The sequence below is a fragment of the Protopterus annectens genome, chromosome 5.part0, assembly GCF_019279795.1.
Source record: "Protopterus annectens isolate FY-2018-M chromosome 5.part0, PAN1.0, whole genome shotgun sequence".
Classification (NCBI taxonomy): Eukaryota; Metazoa; Chordata; order Ceratodontiformes; family Protopteridae; genus Protopterus; species Protopterus annectens.
The window spans coordinates 1,251,552,185-1,251,572,149 of record NC_056735.1 but is presented as its reverse complement, the minus strand read 5'-3'; the positions used below and the strand labels follow the sequence as shown (position 1 = coordinate 1,251,572,149).

The window sequence follows — 19,965 nt, the reverse complement described above, 5'->3', positions numbered from 1 at the left end:
TATCAAAGTGTAAATAACTGTTGCTGAAAGTGGGTTTTTTACATTTGTTAGATGAAAATTTACCACCAGTCCAACAAATCTTTTGTGTCTACATAATTTTGCTTTTATCAAAAAAATAGGTAAATTTTAGGAACTCGGTACTCCCACATATAAATATAACGAAGGAATCCACTTCCCTTTAATATACCTGTCCACTGAATAAAAATGTCAAGTTATCTGAGGTATAAACATCAAATTCCTCCCACCCAAATTGTTATGTGACTTTTCTCCAATCAGTATGTAACCAGATTTGCATATAGTGGGACACACATTGCCCCCATAGCAATTCCTTTAACTTGTTGGAGCATATCTCCCTCAAAAAAGATACAATTATTACAAAGAATTGTTTATACACATTCCATCAAAAGTCCGATGTCCTTACCAGTCAAAATTTTGAGATCTAACAGGGCATCATGGAACAGTTCTAATCCTTGCTCCAATGGCATACAGCTGAATAAGTCCATCACTTCTACGGTTAAAAACCTGGTTAAATCCTGTCTTAGGTCTAGTTAAGTCAATCCAAAAGTCCCAAGAATCCTTGAGCAAGTGGCGGTTTAAACTGTATACTGGATTAAGTAGCCTACCTGCATAAACAGCCAAAGGGTAGGTTTCAAAACCCTAAGCTGTTACAATCACACTATGCAAAGGATTGTCTAAGTTTTTGTGTGCCTACAGGGATACTGAATATTGTAGGGATTAATGGATTCTGATTAGAGAGAAAAAAAGTTCCTTTGTCAATTAGACCTTGAATCAAGCAGTTCTCTAACCTAAGGTCCACTTTCTTGAAAATTATATTAATTTAATGTCTTAATACTTTGTGGTAAGCATCAAGAGTCATGCAAACTGAACATAACACTACAGTAGTCAATATGATCAAATATTACTACCCACCTTTATCGGGTTTCATAATCCTAAAATCCTTGTTACTATTTAGGCTGTTTAATAATTTGAGTTCTTTAACACTCAAATTGTTTTACCTGCCTTTCATTTTCTTTTTAAGCTGTAACACTAATGCAGGCTCTTTCAAATGCTTGCAAAATCAGGGGATAAAATTTTCTTATTGACCATGTTATTCCTGTTGTAAATAATATCATAGTGTTCATTCCAAAATAAAGTTAAATTAACTTTTCTAGTGTATAATTTCAGTTCTAGGATTACATCTGTGATGTTAAGATGAGTGGTTAAAGGTAAATCCTTTTTCAAAAAAGTGAGATTACCTCTTGTGTGATTTCCAAACTACTATAGTTGAAGTTATTAAAACCATTGTTAGTACATCAAATTCCTGAGTGTTGGTTCGATGAATGTAAGTTTACACTAATTCCATTCTTAAACATAAAATGCCCATCCACTCTCTCTCTCTTCCCCTCTCCACCCTTTGTGTGTACCAGGACTTTGTCTTTTTCTTTTCTTGTGACTTTGATGGGTGGGGGCACATTTGTGAATTCCTCCCCTTTCTACCCTTTTGATTTTCCAGTCTTTCTGACCTGCTTAGGGGGAATATTCCAAAGGTTCCTGAGAGAAAGTGCCAGCCTCTTTGGGTATTCATGTGTATGGGATCCTTGCATGGTCAGGATTAACCAGTGGCTCATTTGCCAAACAACTGTAATCTTCTACTTCAGTAGTGTCCAACCCGCGGGCCGCATGTGGCCCTCAGAGCTCTTCCATGCAGCCCGCGACCCTTAAGTTCAAATTTAACTTTTTTTCAGTTTTTTTTTCGCACCTGCGACCTTTAACTGGTGTGCGCATGCGCCAAAAGCACCCTTTCATTAGTTTTTCGCGCCAATATAGGATTCTGTGTATTCGCGCCAAAGAAGAGCTAAAAAAGGAAGATTTGTTGATCGCACCGAAGAAGAGTTGACGAAGAGGGATTTCTCATTTAAAACATGTACAAAACAGCATCTCCTGACTGCATTAACAGGTAAGCTAGTATAGATAGAGACTGTGCTGGAAAAAGGAAAAGAGTCATGTGCATAGGTGTGTAGGGATTAACCAAAAAAAAAAAAAAAAAACCACTAAAGGGGGATTTTTGTTTGTAGAGGGGTGGTCTTGCATTAAATAGCATATCAGTTTTTGTTCTTTTGTCTCTTGGCTAGTGCACATAGCATAGTTTATTTTTTCCAGACCAAATTGTATGAAATCTGGAATTTGTTACCTGAATGTGACAAAAAATGGAATGATAAAAATATATGCAAAGACAAGTATATACTTATGCAAATATCACCGATTTTGCGTTCTTATTTCCATGGCATAATGTCACTATTTCCATAGCCTTCAACAGTTTTAATCTGTCATAACTGTTATTGATATGTGTACTTAGAACGGAAGCAGGGGTTTGTGCACAGTTTGAGTTGCCTAATGGACCCTTGTGTGTTACTGCATATGGGCTTATGGAAGGCTGCAGCCAGCTCTGAAAGAGAACTGTTTTTGATGAATGGAGGATCACTACTTTGCTGTTGAGTTTATATTACTGACATAACAGTTCAATCATACATTGCATTTACTTCAAAGTTTCAAGCATAACATACCATATGATGCATGAATTATGAAGTAAGGAAAGTGCTTCACAAAATTTAATATTTTCACAAGCAGTTAATATTGGCTTATATTGATATAGCTGAGTAACTGGATTAATGCTTTCATGAGTGATTATTATGTTATCAACCCAGAAAAAAAGTTGTTTTGAACCCTTCACCCTTCATGCAGAAAATAGCATTTAACCCATTATACTAACTGACCTGCTTTGAAGCTCCTAGCGGTAAATCTTTATTAACCATAAGCATATAATAGATTTAGTGTTAACAAATTTTAAGAGAAAGCATAGTATAGTTTGCTAATTTTGTTTCCTTTTTATTATTTAATAGAGAGCACACTCCCTTGTTGGTATCAGAAGTCTAGAGTTTGTGAGACCATACTCATGTAGAAGGGCAGGCAGAGTGCATTAAGTATTTTCAATCTCATTGTTACGTGAAGGAAAACTTCCCTTTTTCTACTGGCTCCACAAAGAGTAAAGCTGATGTTTGCTCTGTGAAGTCCATGTTTCATTACATATATTGGCTATGCTCATGTACCAACCCTGATTAATTTATACACTAAAAGCATATTCTGCAATTATCATAACCTGTAACTACATCACCAAGCTCTGCTTCCAATCTGATGTCTCTTACTTTTAATTGTCTGTCCATGACAATTGTGAGTCCCTACTAGGGAACACTACTAACCCATTGTATATAATCACTTTGTTTTTATAATTGTTTGCTAACTTCTGTGTAATCTATGTAAGTTTGTTTTTGTGGAGCTTTTCTCCCTGGGCCTCCGCTAAAAATGGACATGTATCCAATCGGACTATCCCGGTAAACAAATGTAAAATAAAATAAAATAAAAATAAATAAATATAAACACACACACACAGTGTGGTTCTATTAATGGATACTCGAAAGACAGTAGTACTTTTACTTGCTGTCCCCTTTGATGAACAAATGGTCATGATTATGGTGAGATTCCAAATGGTCTGCAGGTGATCGGGGAAAAAAAGAAAAACGCTGCTTTTGCTTAGTTTAATAGAATGCATTGTTTAAGTGGGCATAAGTCCTGTTTAGTCAGAATTATTGGCAGGTCTGTTTGGGTGCTATTATCACTAATGAAGTTAAGATTTGGTATCAATAGCCCAGCTGTGTGTCACAGAGGGATGAAGTCTTGACTAAGATTCAAGCAACCTAAGCTTGAGTAGCAGCTCATGTGGTAGAATCTACCAGGTATGGTAGATGAAACAAGTGAGAGTGGGGAATAGCTTACCCAGTCTTTTTTTTTTTTTGGGGGGGGGGTGGCTGCAGCCAACCTGCTTCTGCCATGCAAGTGAATGTTTGCTTGGCCTCAACATATCAAGGGCCGAAGAATGTGAGCTTGTTGCTTCCACTGTGGTAAGAGTAGCCCTCAGTAGCAGGCAAGTAGGAGCACTGGTCTAATTTTACGTTTTTAATTTAAATTATATGCCTTTTTAAAAAATGTTTATGTTCTGTGCATGTTTACTTTTAACATATTTATGTTACTACAATGTTCTACAAATGTTCTGCAGAGATGAGTCTTGTTTTTCAAGGATGTTTGCCCTTTCATATTTGCTATGTGACCATGTATGCAGCATGTTATGGGAAAGGTTAAAACAAACGTTGTGATGTACAGGTGTGCCGTGCCCTCTCATAGAAATATTTTTTTGCTAAAGTTTTCAATGTTTGTGGCTTTCTTTGTTTTGGATTCAGTACTTGTAGTTTTTCTAGTAGTGGATTTTGCCAAATGATATGAATGCATTTATTAGATCTATAAAAATATTACTCATTGCCTTTGACTTACCACATTGAATTCAACAGTAAAAGTGTACCTCTTTATATCGGATAGGGAGGATATGATTATATCTCTGTTGGGATGCTTTGATGTTAGCAAGGCCTGTGGACATAGTAACATTTCTATTACTGAAATAAAAACCCTAGCTTTAACATGTGCCAGCGCTGGCAGAATCACTTACCTAGTGTATTCTTCTTTGTGGTTATTTCAGACTTCTACAGCATGCCAGCTTGGGAGAAGCTTTATGCTAAGGCAGCTAAGCATTCCTCTCAATTTTCAGCATTACATTAGTAGTCAAAGTTGCATTTCTTATGGATCACTCTTTCCCCATCACAACAAAATGTCCAAGTACACCTGCTACGAGACCTAACAATTAGAATGCAAAGTGGCTAGCAGTGCGGTTTAAAAGTTAAATCAGTGAGATATGAATGAGTTAATACTGCAGTGTTCGATTCTTATACCCATTTTTAGCATGCTCTTAACTGAATGTTGCTTTTATCAGGACTATTTTCTGACCAAGCTAGCAGACTGACTCAGAAAAATCCATTGCAGTGACAACCCAGAGACTAAAGAAGCTAGGTCACAGCTTCAGGCTTACACTGTAGGCTTCTAGGGGCATTTTCAAGAACATATATATTTTAATATATCAATAAAGGCTTGCCGTCCTTTGTTATGACGTCATGACACTAAATGCATGCAATGCAAATACACCAAATGCTTCTGTGCCAATCACAGGCATTTTTCTGTTTGATTTTCAGCAGTATCTAAACTAGAAAAAAAGTGCATTGATTGGGAATACAGCCCTAATTTATACTGTTGACTTTAGATTTGTATAACCACACAGATGGCTACAACAAGCAATTGTTAAAGTCAATGCACTTTCTTTCATCTTCAGACCAGCCTCAGCAGACAGCAGTGCAAAAGCAAAAAAATCTTGCCAGTGCCAGATGTAGTCATGTCTTGAATAATTTCAGGGACAGATTCCAAAGCTAGAAATGTGTCTTTCCAAAGGAGTGCTCAGTTTGAGAATACCACTGATGAACCTTCTTTCATCTTCAGACCAGCCTCAGCAGACAGCAGTGCAAAAGCAACAAATATTGCCAGTGCCAGATGTAGTCATGTCTTGAATAATTTCAGGGACAGATTCCAAAGCTAGAAACGTGGCGACATACCTACTGCAATGGAATTGGAAACAGAAGAATACATGAGCGCTTTGGACGACATATGGACATTAAGGACATGATGGAAAACATGGACATCTTTAAGAAACCAGCAAAATCAGAAGTATGATCTCATACAAATTGAAAGGGTCGTAGCTGTTAATTTTGTTTTTTTTTTTTTTTTTTTTTTTTTACAAATAAACTAAGATGTTAGAGTTAACTGTTATTTTACGAATTAGAATGATAATTTGAATTTTAGGGCAAATATTAGGCATTTATTACATTTATTCATTGTTCAAATTCACCTACAATACAGCCAGGGGGTCGACTTTGGTCACCTGCGACAGCGAAACAGCTAATATATATTTTACATGCGGCCCCAAGACAATTTCTGTTGACCCAATGTGGCCCCTGCAAGCAAAAAGGTTGGACACCCCTGTTCTACTTTGTCCTACGTGGTCATTCTTAAGCAAAAAATGAAAAGCTACCCATTAGATTATGCCCATCATTTCTGCATCCCCAAATCTATCCATCCTTCCACTGTTTCAAAAGAGTGGTGCACACACGCACTTCCAAGAAATTTTCAAGACCTTCAGCTCACATAAGAACTAGAGTCAACAATTCTATTGAGGATTCACTGTTCAGAAATACTGTAGGGGACATGAAATCTGATCCCTCAAAGAGTAAGAAATTCTAGCAGAATACACGCACTTTTGAAGAAAATTCTCAGCAATGTTACTTTCCTGAGTAGATCTACTTGCAGTTAAGGCATCTCTTAAGTCCATTTAAACACTTTGTGTTACTACATACCAAACTTGCACCTGCCTCCACAAACTTGCACGTCCCTGTACTGTTGAAATGGTTTAAATGGCATATCTATACATTGCAAATTATAATACTGCTGCAAAATGTTTAACATCTGTATTGAAATTCACAACCAGATTTCAAAATATTTGTATCATTCTCTAGACTTTATTTTAACTTCTCCAAATGTTTTGGGTTTCTAATACCATGACAGGAATAGACCCTGTTCCTGAGTCAGGGTACAATTATGATTCATGACATATGAACTGCTTTAATCTTTTGTTTGCAAAGAACGTTCCTCTCTGCAGCTGCAATGTACAAAGAATAGCCTCCTCCTGTAGTTCTTATGGAGTTATGTATTACCGGGTGGCAGATAAGTATGCTTAAAAGTTCTTTATGAGCCTGTAGTGCTCATCATTGCTGCACCTACTACTATCAGTGTCTATCCCATACTATTCTAGTTTCTGTCTCCATATTCTGGTATTTTTTGACTTTGTCTCTCCTTAAGTATGCTGAAAACATCACCATGTGTAGCTAATTTCAGTAATTAATGATACTTGTGTCCATTTTTTTCCTGTGACTGGTGTCTGGTCTTCCTACTTCTACCTTCTTTACTGTTGATATCAGATGATTTCATATAATTCTTCATTTTCAGTTATTCTTTGTGGTTCATGTTTCCACTGCTCATCTATGTGCATGTTGTACTGTTTACACAATTCCCAATGCAACAGTTTTGCCTTTCAGTATACAAACCATCAGCCATGAGTATACTGCATTCAGCAACAAGATACGCAACTGTTTCTAGTTCTGTACTACAGAACCTGCATTTGCTTTTTTTATCTCCCATTTTTAATACAGACTTTATAAACTAACATGTATGTAGTGCACTACCTTAAGCTGTCATTATTAATCTTTCATTTTAGGTGTAAATTCACCTCTCTTCAACCATTCACAATTCTTATCTTGATCAATATGTTGTTCCAGGATTTCTCCGCACTCGTCACTACAATTGTAGGTTTTTCAGTTTCCCTTTCTTTTCTTTTGGTTATGTTCTTTGTATTCTTTTTGTTTTTGGCACTTTCTCTGTTGCTACCTGATTTTTATCAATGTCTGGTGTGATTTCTTTTGCTACTCCTTTCCAAAAAGCTTCTGATAATCTGAGCAAAGAGTTTTTATATACCATTTGATAAGTATGAAGAATTTTTCTTGTCCAGCTGATCCAGTGCTGTTTGGGGATAGTCAGTTACACCAAAGCTGTAAATCAGAACAAAAATGGCAAGCTGATTTACAACCTGAACTTTATTCCTAGCCATTGAGGCAGTTTTTACTTTTAGCTTTAGTCTTCTAAAGTATTGCTTACTAAGATTTATGTTTTACTGATGACCCTTCATCTATTCCCAAATATTTGTACACACCCTCCTGTTCAAGTTCCTTTGTATCACATTGCTGCCACAAGTTGATACTTTATCATTGCTTCAGTTTTCCTGCTATAAATGTTGATGTGGCTCACTTATCAGCACCAGATGCCATTATTACATGAGCTGAGATAGTTGTAACCATTAGTAGTGCTTTAAAGTGCTCATCTGATGAGCTATACAATTTTAAATCATTCACAAAAAAGATGAGATATTTAAACAAGACTGGTTTTGGAAGTTAAACTATAGCCATAGCCTAGTCTTAAGTAAATAGCCTACTGGGTTAAGGTAAGAAAGCAGCAGTGATGAAATCATTCTGGAACATATCCCATGTTGGATTCCTAAGCCTAGGATAATCTGACTAACACAACTCAGTTGTAAAATGGTTTGTGTCAGTTTCATAGCTACCGCTGAGTAACTCTCAGTGTAGGATGCATTTATACATTTGTAAACATCCCATATTCCATGAGTGTGGGATGCTGTACAATCAGTATGCTTCTGTAAATATATACAGCCATGTAAAAATTCAACAGCCACAACTTAAAATTACTTGTACTGCTATTATTTGATACCTTTGTCTAAATGTAAACAGTCAAATGCTATATGAAATGATCTCCCTATTAACAAAAGCTCCGTTATTTTGGGGGACTTAAGCTATTCTTCAATAAACAAGGACACCTACACACCCACTGTAGGAATATGTCCAAAAATTCATAGAACTGTTGTTGTCTTTCGGCTTTTCCCAGTTAGGGGCCGCCACAGCGGAACTCTGGTCCGCTAATGATTGGCAGTACATTTTCACGAACGCCGAGGTGTCAGCTCAACGTTCAACCTTCAACAATTGCACGCCCATTTACGCAGGTCTTTCAAATGCCCATCCAAACCGTGAGGAGGACATGCAGACTCCACACAGAAGGCATTCCCGCACTCCAGCCGAGAATCGAACAGGAGAACCTCTTGCTGTGAGGCAACAACGCTACCTCTGCATCACCGCGGATAGAGACCTAATAAACAAAAATTCACTTGAGAATTTGGTAAAGAAACCTACTTGGAGGACACAGCATTTTTGAACTGATTATTACAATGTGGCTGCCTCTTGCACTGCTCCTAGGGAATCTCATCCCCCACTGAAGTGTGACCAAAACTTTCAACTCCAAAAAGTGCTTGCAGCAAACTCCACATAATTTAAGGACTACAAACATGCCAACCTACCTTACAAAATATTAAAATTTGCTTGTGTTTGCATTTCTGCTGACTTTAGTACCTTAATACAGCAGCAAGGTCACTGAGGAATTCTACACTCATTTAAGAAAATGCATACAACTATCAGTCACTACCAGAACAAAGAATCATGGGAAGTTCAATAAATTACCCTGGTAGTACAACCCAATAAACAATAATTAAACCATATGAAAAGAACAAAACTCAAGCTATTTAGCAGGTCTAAAATACTTTAGTTAAAATATTAAAAGCATTACAAAAACTTGAACACTATCAGGTCCACTAAAGGAACTATAGCCTTAGCTTCAGAGGCCAGCCCAATTATAAATAATTTTTAGCTATGATAGAAAACGAAGGCAATACCCTAGACTTCTCTGAATTTGTTTATAATACCACCGCCTATTCCGACTGATTTAATTTCTCCAAGTCTTTTGGGTTTCTAATATCATGATGGAATGGACCCCATTCCTAAGTCATATGACGATTAAAGTTCATGAAATTAGTATTGTTTCAATCTTTGATGTTAGCCAAAAGTGCTCTTCCCAGCAACAGCAATGTGCCCAGAACTGACTCCTCTTGCATTTCACAAGGAGTTGCATGTATTGACACCATAACTATACAAGATTATAAATTATTTTTTAGACCAATTGCTCCTCTTCCTAATACTGGAACTGCCTGGGTGTCCCCTTGTTTCTGCCTGCAAATTCTGGTATTTTATGACTTTCTCTCTCTCTGTACATATGACACTGTAATCGCTAGGTGTAGCAATTTCAATGATCTGTGCTACTTTTGTCTGCTTTTCATTGAGCACTTTATCTGGTTTTCTTGCATCTATTTTTTTTTCAACTGTCGGTAATGAGTGATCCCATGTGATATAAAACTTCATCAATCTCTATAATGCTTTGTGGCTTATGTTTCCGATAGTTTTCAGCTACGTCAGTAGTGTAATGTTTGCACAATCCCCAATGCAGCACTTTTGCCACATTGTTAAGCTTTTCAGTATACAGGTCTTCTGCCATTAGTGTATCACACCCACCAACACGGTGTGAGACTTCAGACACATGATCAATGGACTTTGGAAACCACCTTGTACATACATCCACTATCCTGGGCCACCAATATTAACCTTTCTTATGATACTCTCCAGATACTCTCCTTAAACATAATATTCTCAACATTTTACTGAACTGACTAAACAATTTTTATACATAACTGTTGCCTGTACAATCCACCAAGTCACACGTGTGCTTTCTCTTTAGTAACTTTCACCTCTGAAAAATCTTAGACTGTATAAATGTAACTACTGTTTGTGCATAAATGTAAATAGAAATGTAACTAGTATAATGCAATGCAAGAAAACAGAGCTTTTCTCAGCCCAGGCTTCTGCTGAAAATGGTTAATACCCAGTCAGACTTTCCTGTTAAACAAAGACAAATAAAAATTAGTTATTCTTTTGGTTTAAATTCACTTGTTCTTTAATTACTCCTGTGTCAGATCTTGACTGACATAAGGGTGAAGTCAAATAAGGTTCTTGATCTCATAGTTTATCAGGGCAGTTATAACACATTCCACAGCTTTGCAGACAAGACCCTACAGACACTGCCAATATTCTTGCAAATTTATTGCCAATTTCTTTTAACAGACTTCTGTCCAAAGCCCCGAAATATCAAAATCCCTTACTCCTCCAATTATCTCTAAAGATCATTTACTGAAAGTGCTATCCAAGATCAAAAATACTTCATCCAAGGGACCTGACAATATACCTGTACATTTACTTAACAGTGTTAAAAAATGCCCTTGCAGACACACACAAACTGTTTAACATACATCCAGCTTCTAGTTCGGTTCCTCACAGGTTTCACACTGCAAGGGTGATGCCTCTCCATAAGGGTGCCTTTTCAACCAACCTGGGTAATTACAGACATACAAAGCTTAACAGATCTTACCTGCAAAACCAAATAATGTATTACAACTGCTCTAATAAACTATTGAGATCATGAATCTTATTAGAGTTCACCCTCAAAGATCTGGCTTTGTGAATGGTATATCCTACCTACTGTTACGGTAAACTTTTTCAAAAGGCATTACAAAGGCTACAGGAGGTGATTGAGTACACACACTGTATCTGTCCAAGGCTTTCAACATTATTCCCCTGGCTAGAACTATACAGAAGTTAAATGCTTTCAAAATCAACCCACAATATGGCAAAATGGATAGTAACCTGTCTCAATTACAGAAACCAGCAAGTGGGCCTAAGGGAAGCAGACTGGGGATTATTCCTAAATTGCTCTCTAATACCCAAACCCTTCAGAATAAACTCTATCCAGTAAACTTGTAGTGCACTAAAATGGGCTCAAGCTACATGCTAAAATGTGTAGCATCACTTTTGGCAGACAACCTCCACCCCCATTACACTGTACAGACAACACACCACCAGAAAATGAACATGTAATCAGGAACTTAAGAATTTAAGTTGAAAACACCTTCTTTTGACCATCATATGACAATGATTGTAAAGAAATCCTTTTATTTAGCACAGCTAATTTCAAAAGGAATATCACCAAGGTCTGAAGAGGTAATCATTCCCTTATACTCATTATTGGCTAGACCAGTTATCAAGTATATTGCTCCCTTTCAGATGCATCTCACTAAATATATAAAGCAATTATAAAGTTCCTGAGCTACCAAGAGAGGGTATAAGCTCTTTCACTTTACTCTGCGTTTTACAGACTTTTCACTTTACTCTGCGTTTTACAGAATTTGGAGGGGAGATCTCTATATCTCACTTACTATGCCATTAGTGACCCAGTTTTCCTGGGCCTCCATCTCTGCAAACTCGGTGTCTCCACCAATACTAGAAACTGAGACCCAAATCTTTACCTATAGATAAATAAAAAATGTTGGAGAGAGAGATTTATAACCCAGCATATCCCAAACCTCTGAAATAAACTTCCTCTGCACGTTAAGCACTGCAACTCAATATCACACCTTTCGACTGTCCTATTTTTTTCATAATGTCAGATTTCTGACTCACAGTCTTGACTTTGCCTCTTGCAAAACTTGTGGCTGTCTGGCAAATACTTGAGGGTCACAGTCACTAACAGTAACAAACATTTGAACTTCAGCCTTCATATCCTCCAGAAAATACAGGCTAATGCAAAACCTGTTGTTCTATCAACTTTCTAATAGTATTTTTGTAAACTCTGTCCCTATGTTTGTGTCTGTCTACCCCACCCACACAAACTACCTTTGCCTTTGTCCAAAATTATTGACTTAAATGGTTGACAGGAATGCCAGTTAGCTTCCTTTAAACAAAACATAGCCAACACACTGTTTTGCTAATTAGTACACTTTGTACCCCTTAAACAAGAAAGAAAATGGTAAGTAGTTACCTTTGGCGAACCAGTTGGACTTGCACAGGGTGACCGAACCCCTCCTTTCTGAATTAAATCTAGTCGAGGAGGAACTGGAGGAAGGCTTAGATGTTGTATTTGCAGATGATCTGGAACCAGCTTTCTTCTCTGGGCAATGGGTGAGGAGTTTGGAGATGCCATTGGAGAGCTCTGTCTTTCACACTGTGGGGGCAAATATACTAAAGTTAATAAAAACAGTTCTGCACTTTAGGCTTTTCATACTTTCAGCATTTAAAGAAGCATGGCAGAGAGTTTTAATCTTAAGCATTTCCATCATTAAAACAGAGGAATATGCACATATGTATATGTGGGTCTACTTCAGTAGGCCGACCACTCACTTACCTGACACCAGTTGCCCGAGACGAAAAGACGTACATCTTCAGAAGACCAACATCTGGAAGACTGCCGTTTCACGTGAGGTAACTAACTGCTTGGCCATCCCAATAAAATTAACTAAAGTAAGTAAAACTAAACCCAACAATGTGGAGGGCTTCACCCCCCCCACATCCCCCTAACTAAATATACTAACTCCAAGAATGCACTACCACGAGGGTAAGGGGCAAAGTTCAAAACGATGGCCAAGCAGCAACTGGGTGTCTGTTAAGTGAGTAGTCGGTCTACTGAAGCAGACCCATATATGCGTGTGTGCGTGTGTGCATATGTATATATATATATATATATATATATATATATATATATATATATATATATGTGTGTGTGTGTGTGTGTGTTAAACATCAAAAAAACAAAACTGTCTTTTAATGCCACTGGTTTGTTACACTTAATGTCACTCTCTGAAGTTTCTTATTATTCAGGACTCAATAGTACAAATTTCTTTCACTATACCTTCACTATGTACTTTGCACTCTGCATGGTCATGGTCATCTTCCAGATCATATCATCTGGATATCATATTGCAAAGGATGTCATATTGGAAAGGTCTGTCCTTAAGGAAGGGGTGTCCTGACAGACTATCAGGAGAGGACTTCAGGCATTCTTGTTTTTGCTTCCCGCCCTCCATCTTGGCTGTCTCAATCCCTCCTGAGTGCATTAAATTTAAGAAAAATGCAAACTTAAAATGCCACATGATCACCAAAGGTATCACCAAAGGTATTGTAATGAGTCTTGATGCAGGAATGCGGACAGCCAGCCTGGTCACCACCCAATACAGCAGTATGATTTTTTTTCATGCAATACTTTAACCAAGCCCTTCCTCCCTTCAACTCCACTCATGTATAAATCATAACATGCATGTACGGCTCCAACATGGGTCACAACCTTAATTATCAAAATAAATGAGCTAATATAACATGAACCATTTCACAAATGAAATACTAGAATTATAAAAAAAATATATATACAGATATATATATATATATATATATATATATATATATAAATCATTAACTTAAAAGATAACAAAATAATAGGTAATCTATCGTTTTATCGTTTCTTCACTTACCCGGTGAGGCGGAGGGGGGGGTTAGCCTCACTGGACCTCTCTCTTCTGGCTCCAAGCTCCTGGGTGTCTGGGCGCGACCCGCACAGAGGACAGTGTCAAGTGGGGAGTTTGACTGGGTCAGTAAGCCTGTTGATCATCAACACAGGTGTCTTAAGGCGAGGACAGAAACCTCCCGTGGAGCAGAGGGGCAAAAGCTCGCATGATCTTGATTTTCAGAGTGGGGCCTCATGATCCTTCTGTTTTTTGGGGTTTTAAGCAGGAGGTGTCAGAAAAGGTACCACAGGGATAACTGGCTTGTGGCAGCCAAGTGTTCATAGCGACGTTGCTTTTTGATCCTTCGATGTCAGCTCTTCCTAACACTGTGAAGCAGAATTCACTAAGCGTTGGATTGTTCACCCACTAACTGGGAATGTGAGCTGGGTTTAGACCATTGTGAGACAGGTTAGTTTTATTCTACTGATGTGTTGCTGCAATAGTAATCCTGCACAGTATGAGAGGAACTGCAAGTTCAGACATTTGGTGCATGTATGCACAAGACAAGTCCTATACAAATTCAAGTTAATTATAAATTAATGAATGCAAGTATTACCAAGTGAAATTAAATCTTAACAAAATCTATTAAAAGTGCTAAAAATAAAACCCAATGTCATCAGTCTGAACTCCTCCCATCACACCCTAAGCAGTTCTGGTCCACAATAAACTCCATTCTCCACCCAGGTAAAGTAGGCACCCCATCACCTACCACTCCCCCTTCCTCCAGCAGTATTGCTAACTCATTCAATAAACACTTTACTGAAACCATTCTGTCTTTGACTAAACACAACCCTCAACCCAACTTCCCTACATCAAAACAAAATACTCTGCCTACAGTCTTTTCTTTTTCATCAGTGCCTACCCCCTATATAAAAAAAACTTCTACTGAAACTTAAGTCTACAAAACTTGCAGCTGACCGTCTCCCTTCTGAATACCTAAAAACAGCAGCAGAAGACCTAGCTTATCCAGTCTCTATCTTAATTAACTGGTCCTTATCAGAAAGCTGTCCCCACACTGTGGAAAATATCCCACATCATTCCTCTCCATAAAGGTGGCTCCTACTGAACTTTCCAATTACCACCCCATAGCTATCCTTTTCTCCACTTTCCAAGACACTTGAGAAAAGCAGCTATTCTCAAGTCTTAGACTAGCTTCTTGGCTAATAACCTCCTCTCCAGCACCCAGCATGGCTTCAAGCCATACCACAGCACTACTACCGCCTTGCTCTCTTTCACTAATGCTATCCATCATAAAAATAATGGCCTGTTCTCCTCTACTATATTTCTAGATCTATCAAAGGTTTTTGACATGGTCTCACACAAACTACTAATCTCTGTTCACTAACCTATCCTTTTCCCAATCAGCTACTGATTGGTTTCACAGTTATCTATCTAACTGGCCAACACTAAGTTGTCTGGCATAATGACCCATCTCCTCAACTTCCTGTAACACACTCTGTTCCCCAAGGCTCCAGCCTTGGTCCCCTACTATTCTCATGCTTCACCAATGATCTATTCACAGCCACTAACCATGCTTCTCTTATACAGTATGCAGATGACTCCACCCTCATCTGCTCAGAAGCCTTTTCATCTGTAGAAAACTGTCTATCTAATGCCCAGTTATTACTCAACCTGAGCAAGACTAAACTCCTTATCTTCTAGCCCACTAAATCAATCCCAATTATCATCCACTTTAATATTCTAGCCAAAGACAATACCATCATCTCCCCAACAGAACACACCAAACTACTTGGTGTTGAGATTGATAACCTCAGATTTGAAACTCACATTTCTCTTACCATAAAAAAGGTTCACAAAAAACTAGGTGCACTGTACAGAAACAAACAATTCCTCACCAAGCCAGAACTTCTGCTGCCAATTCCCACCTAATCCCCACTTTACTCTATGCCTCTCCTACACTTGCCCACCTTAGACAAACAGACCTAAACAAGCTCAAAGTTTGCTACAATAAAATTGCTAAGTTTGCCAACGGTACATCGTATCGCAGCCACCACTGTATCTCACTTAGAGAACTTGACTGGCTTGAACTCCCTCAACTTCACCTGAATCAACTCTCCCTTGCCCACAAGTTAGTAAACCATTCTTTTAAAGTCCCATCCCTTCAAAACTTTCTCTAGCCCTACTGCTCCACTAGACCTCTATGCTCTAGCAGCAGCAATCTACTTCTAGTGCCCAAATCCAAGAACTCACCGGGCAAAGCACTATTTTCCTGCCAAATTATGGAAAAATCTCAATCACCACAGCCACACTACCTTCTTGTAATCACTTCAAGTCTGCACTAAAAACTCACTTAAAAAGTCTCTGGTTATGCCCATGCACCAATCCAGACTAGTAACCCTCCCCGTTTACCTCCCTTTCCTCTCCCCTAGCCACCATGCCTCACACCATATGATCATTGAATTCCTTCCTCTGCAGGCTCTGGCTCACCCTTTAACCTCCTCAATCACTCAGATCTGTTATAACATGCTTAACTACCTCACTTCATCTCAACTCCAAATACATATCCAACCGACTTACATCTATCTTCCTCTCACTACCACGTACACTACTCACTCAGTCTCCTCTCTTACTCGTCAATCTTCCCCTTCCATCCCATTAGCCCTTCTAGCTTGTTCTACTTTCATGTGGAGCTTCTGCTTTACATCCGCTTGAGTTTGGTGCAATATTTGTATAGGAGATTAGAGCATATCTGTTTGAGCTTAGTACTATCTGTATATACATCCTACCTTTATTCCTAGCCTTTAGCTAGATATTGTACATATCTTCATTACTATGTTTCATATCGTATGTATAGCTAATGTTTGCTGCAGTATGTATTATTTGCTGTTGTATATATATTCAGTTGTTCTTCGTGTACTCTGCTGCTCATTTATTGTTCTGTGGAGCTTTTCTTCCTGGGCCTCTACTGAAAAAGGACCCGTGTCCAGTTGGAATTTCCCAGTAAACAAATGTAAATAAATAAACAAACTAAAAGTACAATGGAAGGACATTAAATTATCCTGAGATTCCAGTTATGTTGGTGCTGACAGAAGCTTGACATAGCTGCTCTCTCTAGTTTGTACACTAGTACGCCTAGTTTTCTCATTTATTTTATTCTTTGTTGACCGGTTAGTTCCACTACACTAGTGGTCTCTTTTTAGGGGAGACTGATGTGGTAGTTATACTACTAGTGGAAATTTGGCTAGGGCATAAAGGAACTTCCATGCTCTTTGGAATTGCTAGATGGCACCAGAGGGCACCTACAGCAGTAACAAAGAGGCTTAAGGGAAGCAGCATGGAGGAGGACAGAAAAATCTATGGACAGTTTTGGAGGTGGAATGTGAGAATGTAAAAACAAAGATTCCTGTGTGGTGGATGTCACCAATGAGCAGCATTAAGCTGTCTCCATGGAGAAGGAAGCAGCAGAGTCTGTTGAAGTGGTGCAGATAGCACTAGCATCAGGAGGTCTGGCAGATGTCTTGTTAAAATCAGGATGACCCAGGCGACCATTCTGCTATTTCATGGGTTGAGAAAGCTGATCACCATCCACAGCACTTCAGAAAAAAATTTGTGTGGATGTGGCAGCAGAGAATGTAGCAATGACAGAAAGTAAAAGAGGAACGCAGTAACAAACTGAGAAGGTGTCTGGTTTTCTAGCAGCAGATAATCCAGTAACAAAAAAGTACAGTTTTGTACCTACCATAAATGTAGATGTTTGAGTGTATAGACTGCTGCAGTCATTACACTTGGGTTATCCTGCCGTCAGGTGGTTCCCCAGTCAGCCTGAGTTCCAAAGTCTTGGTCCAGCATCGGTTGCTGTCACCTCCTCCCTGACGTCAGTGCAATAGGGGTATACAAGATGCAGCCGATGCCATTTTCTTCAGTTTTTCCTGCCCCAGATGTCAGGTGCCCCCAAATAGATAGGCAATTCAAATTGCTAATAAAACATACATTAGAAAAGCAAACAACAACTTTCAGTTACCAGCAAATACTCCCCATAGGTAGTAAAGGGTAGAAGACATAGGTACGTACCAGCAAGTAAGAGGGGAAGGAAGGAGGGTAACCTGGACTGCAGCAGTGTATACACTCGAACATCTACATTTATGGTAATGCATAAAACTGTACTATGTTCATCGTGTTACACTGCTGCAGTCATTACACTTGGGTAGAATCCCAAAGCTGAGGTAGGGTGGCTGGTTCTATAAGGCATTAGGGGTGGCTATAAGGCCCTGCAGCACTGCAGAGGCGAAGCCAGCTCTGGATTTAGAGTATAGAGGCAGATGGTAATGCTTGGTGAATTGCTGCTTCCAAAATATCCTTGGCAGGTAACTCCTCTGAGGTAGGCTGTTGCCCTGGTGGAGTGAGATCTAATGCTGCTAGGTACAGGTTTCCCATGGTGTGTATAGCAGAAACGTATACAATGTCCTATCCATTTTGAAATAGTCTGCTTTGAAATGGCTTTTCCCTGTGCTCCTGCAGCATATGCTACCAATAACTGCTCAGATTTTCTGAAAGCTTTGGTTTTGTCCAAGTAGAAGCGTAACTGCCTGTGAATGTCCAAATAATGCAGTAGTCTCTCCCCTTTATTCTGTGGTTTTGGATAAAAAGTTGGCAAGTGAATAGTTTGGTTTAGAGACACACTTGATACCACCTTTGGCATAAACGTAGGGTTATTTCTTAAAGACACCCTGCCCTGGTGGAAAATGAGGAAAGGTTCCACTGCCATTAGTGCCTGTAATTCTGAAACTCTTCGTGCTGACATTATTGCCAGGAACAGAGCAGTTTTCCAAGAGATATTTTAATTATGCTGTGTTAGCTGGCTCAAAAGGAGGTAAAGTTAATTTTTCCAAAACAAAGTTGAGGTCCCAACTTGGAGTAGGTGCTCTACGGGGCGGTCTTATGTTTTTAGCCCCTCTGAGGTACTGTTTTAGCAAAGGATTAGAGAAAATTGGTGGATCCGTGTTATAATGAGCAGAGATGGCAGAGGCGTGGATCTTGATGGATGAAAAGGAGAGGCCTTTGTCCAGCATCTCAGTTAAATATTGTAGTATCTGAGGAATGTTTGGGGCAAGAGGGTCAAGGCTGTGAGCCTGGTTCCAGGCACAGAATCTCTTCCATTTATCCGAATAGACTTTCCTGGTACTAGGCCTTCTGGCCTCCAGAATGACATCCGTAACAGCTTTGGAGAGAGGCATTGCTTGCTTGACTAAGGAATCTTCCATGCAGCTGGGTTTAAGGTCTTTAGCTGGCTGTGGAGTATCTGATTGTTGTGCTGAGTCAGCAGATGTGGAATTTGAGGCAAAATCCAGGGTGGTCCTTGTGCTAAGTTCTTTAAGATTGGGTACCAGTGCTGGCGTGGCCAGTCTGGTGCAATCAGGATCATCTTTGGCTCTTCTTATCTGGCTTTTATGAGTACCTTTGGAAGGAGAGGCAGTGGTGATAAAGAGTATACTTGTAGGTTTTTCCAGCTGAATGAGAGGGCATCCACTTTCCATGCTTGTGGATGGTAACTCCTTGTGCAGAATTTCTGTAGCTGACAGTTCATTGGGGGTGCAAACAGATCTATGTCCAGACTCCATTTTTGTGTTATCATTCTGAATATTTGTGGATTCAATTCCCATTCGTGGGGATCCATGATGTTTCTGCTTAAGTTGTCTGCCAGTGTGTTTTTCTCTCCTGGCAGGAATTGTGCTTGCAGATGAACTTGATAGTTTAGAGCTGTGTTCCACAAGGTCATGGCTCGTCTGCAGAGGGGGTAGGAGTGAGTGCCCCCTTGCTTGTTTATGTACCACATAACTGTGGTGTTGTCTGTCTTTAGTAGTAGTTGTCCTGGATGCAGCAGGTCCTTGAAAGCTATAAGGGCATTTTGTACAGCTAGCATCTTTTTTTGATTGATGTGAAGATGCCTTTGTTCTGCGGGCCACTTGCTCTGAATACATTTTCCTGCCATGTGTACTCTCCAGGCATAATCCGATGCATCTGTTGTCAGTGTTTGCCTGGCTGTGGGTTGAGTAAAAGTCTGTCCCTTGTTGAGGTGACAAGCTTGAGCCCACCATCGAAACTCCTGTTGAAGGCAAGGAATT

General features: G+C 39.1%; 1 protein-coding gene across 1 annotated transcript in view; it reads right to left on the bottom strand.

Moving 5' to 3' along the window:
* The window catches only part of CBLB (Cbl proto-oncogene B), a 1,559,167-nt gene that overhangs the window by 499,667 nt on the left and 1,039,535 nt on the right, over positions 1–19,965 (bottom strand). The window contains exon 10 of the mRNA XM_044071985.1: positions 12,367–12,549. Coding sequence (XP_043927920.1) covers positions 12,367–12,549 — 183 coding nt within the window. The remainder of the gene's footprint in view (positions 1–12,366; positions 12,550–19,965) is intronic.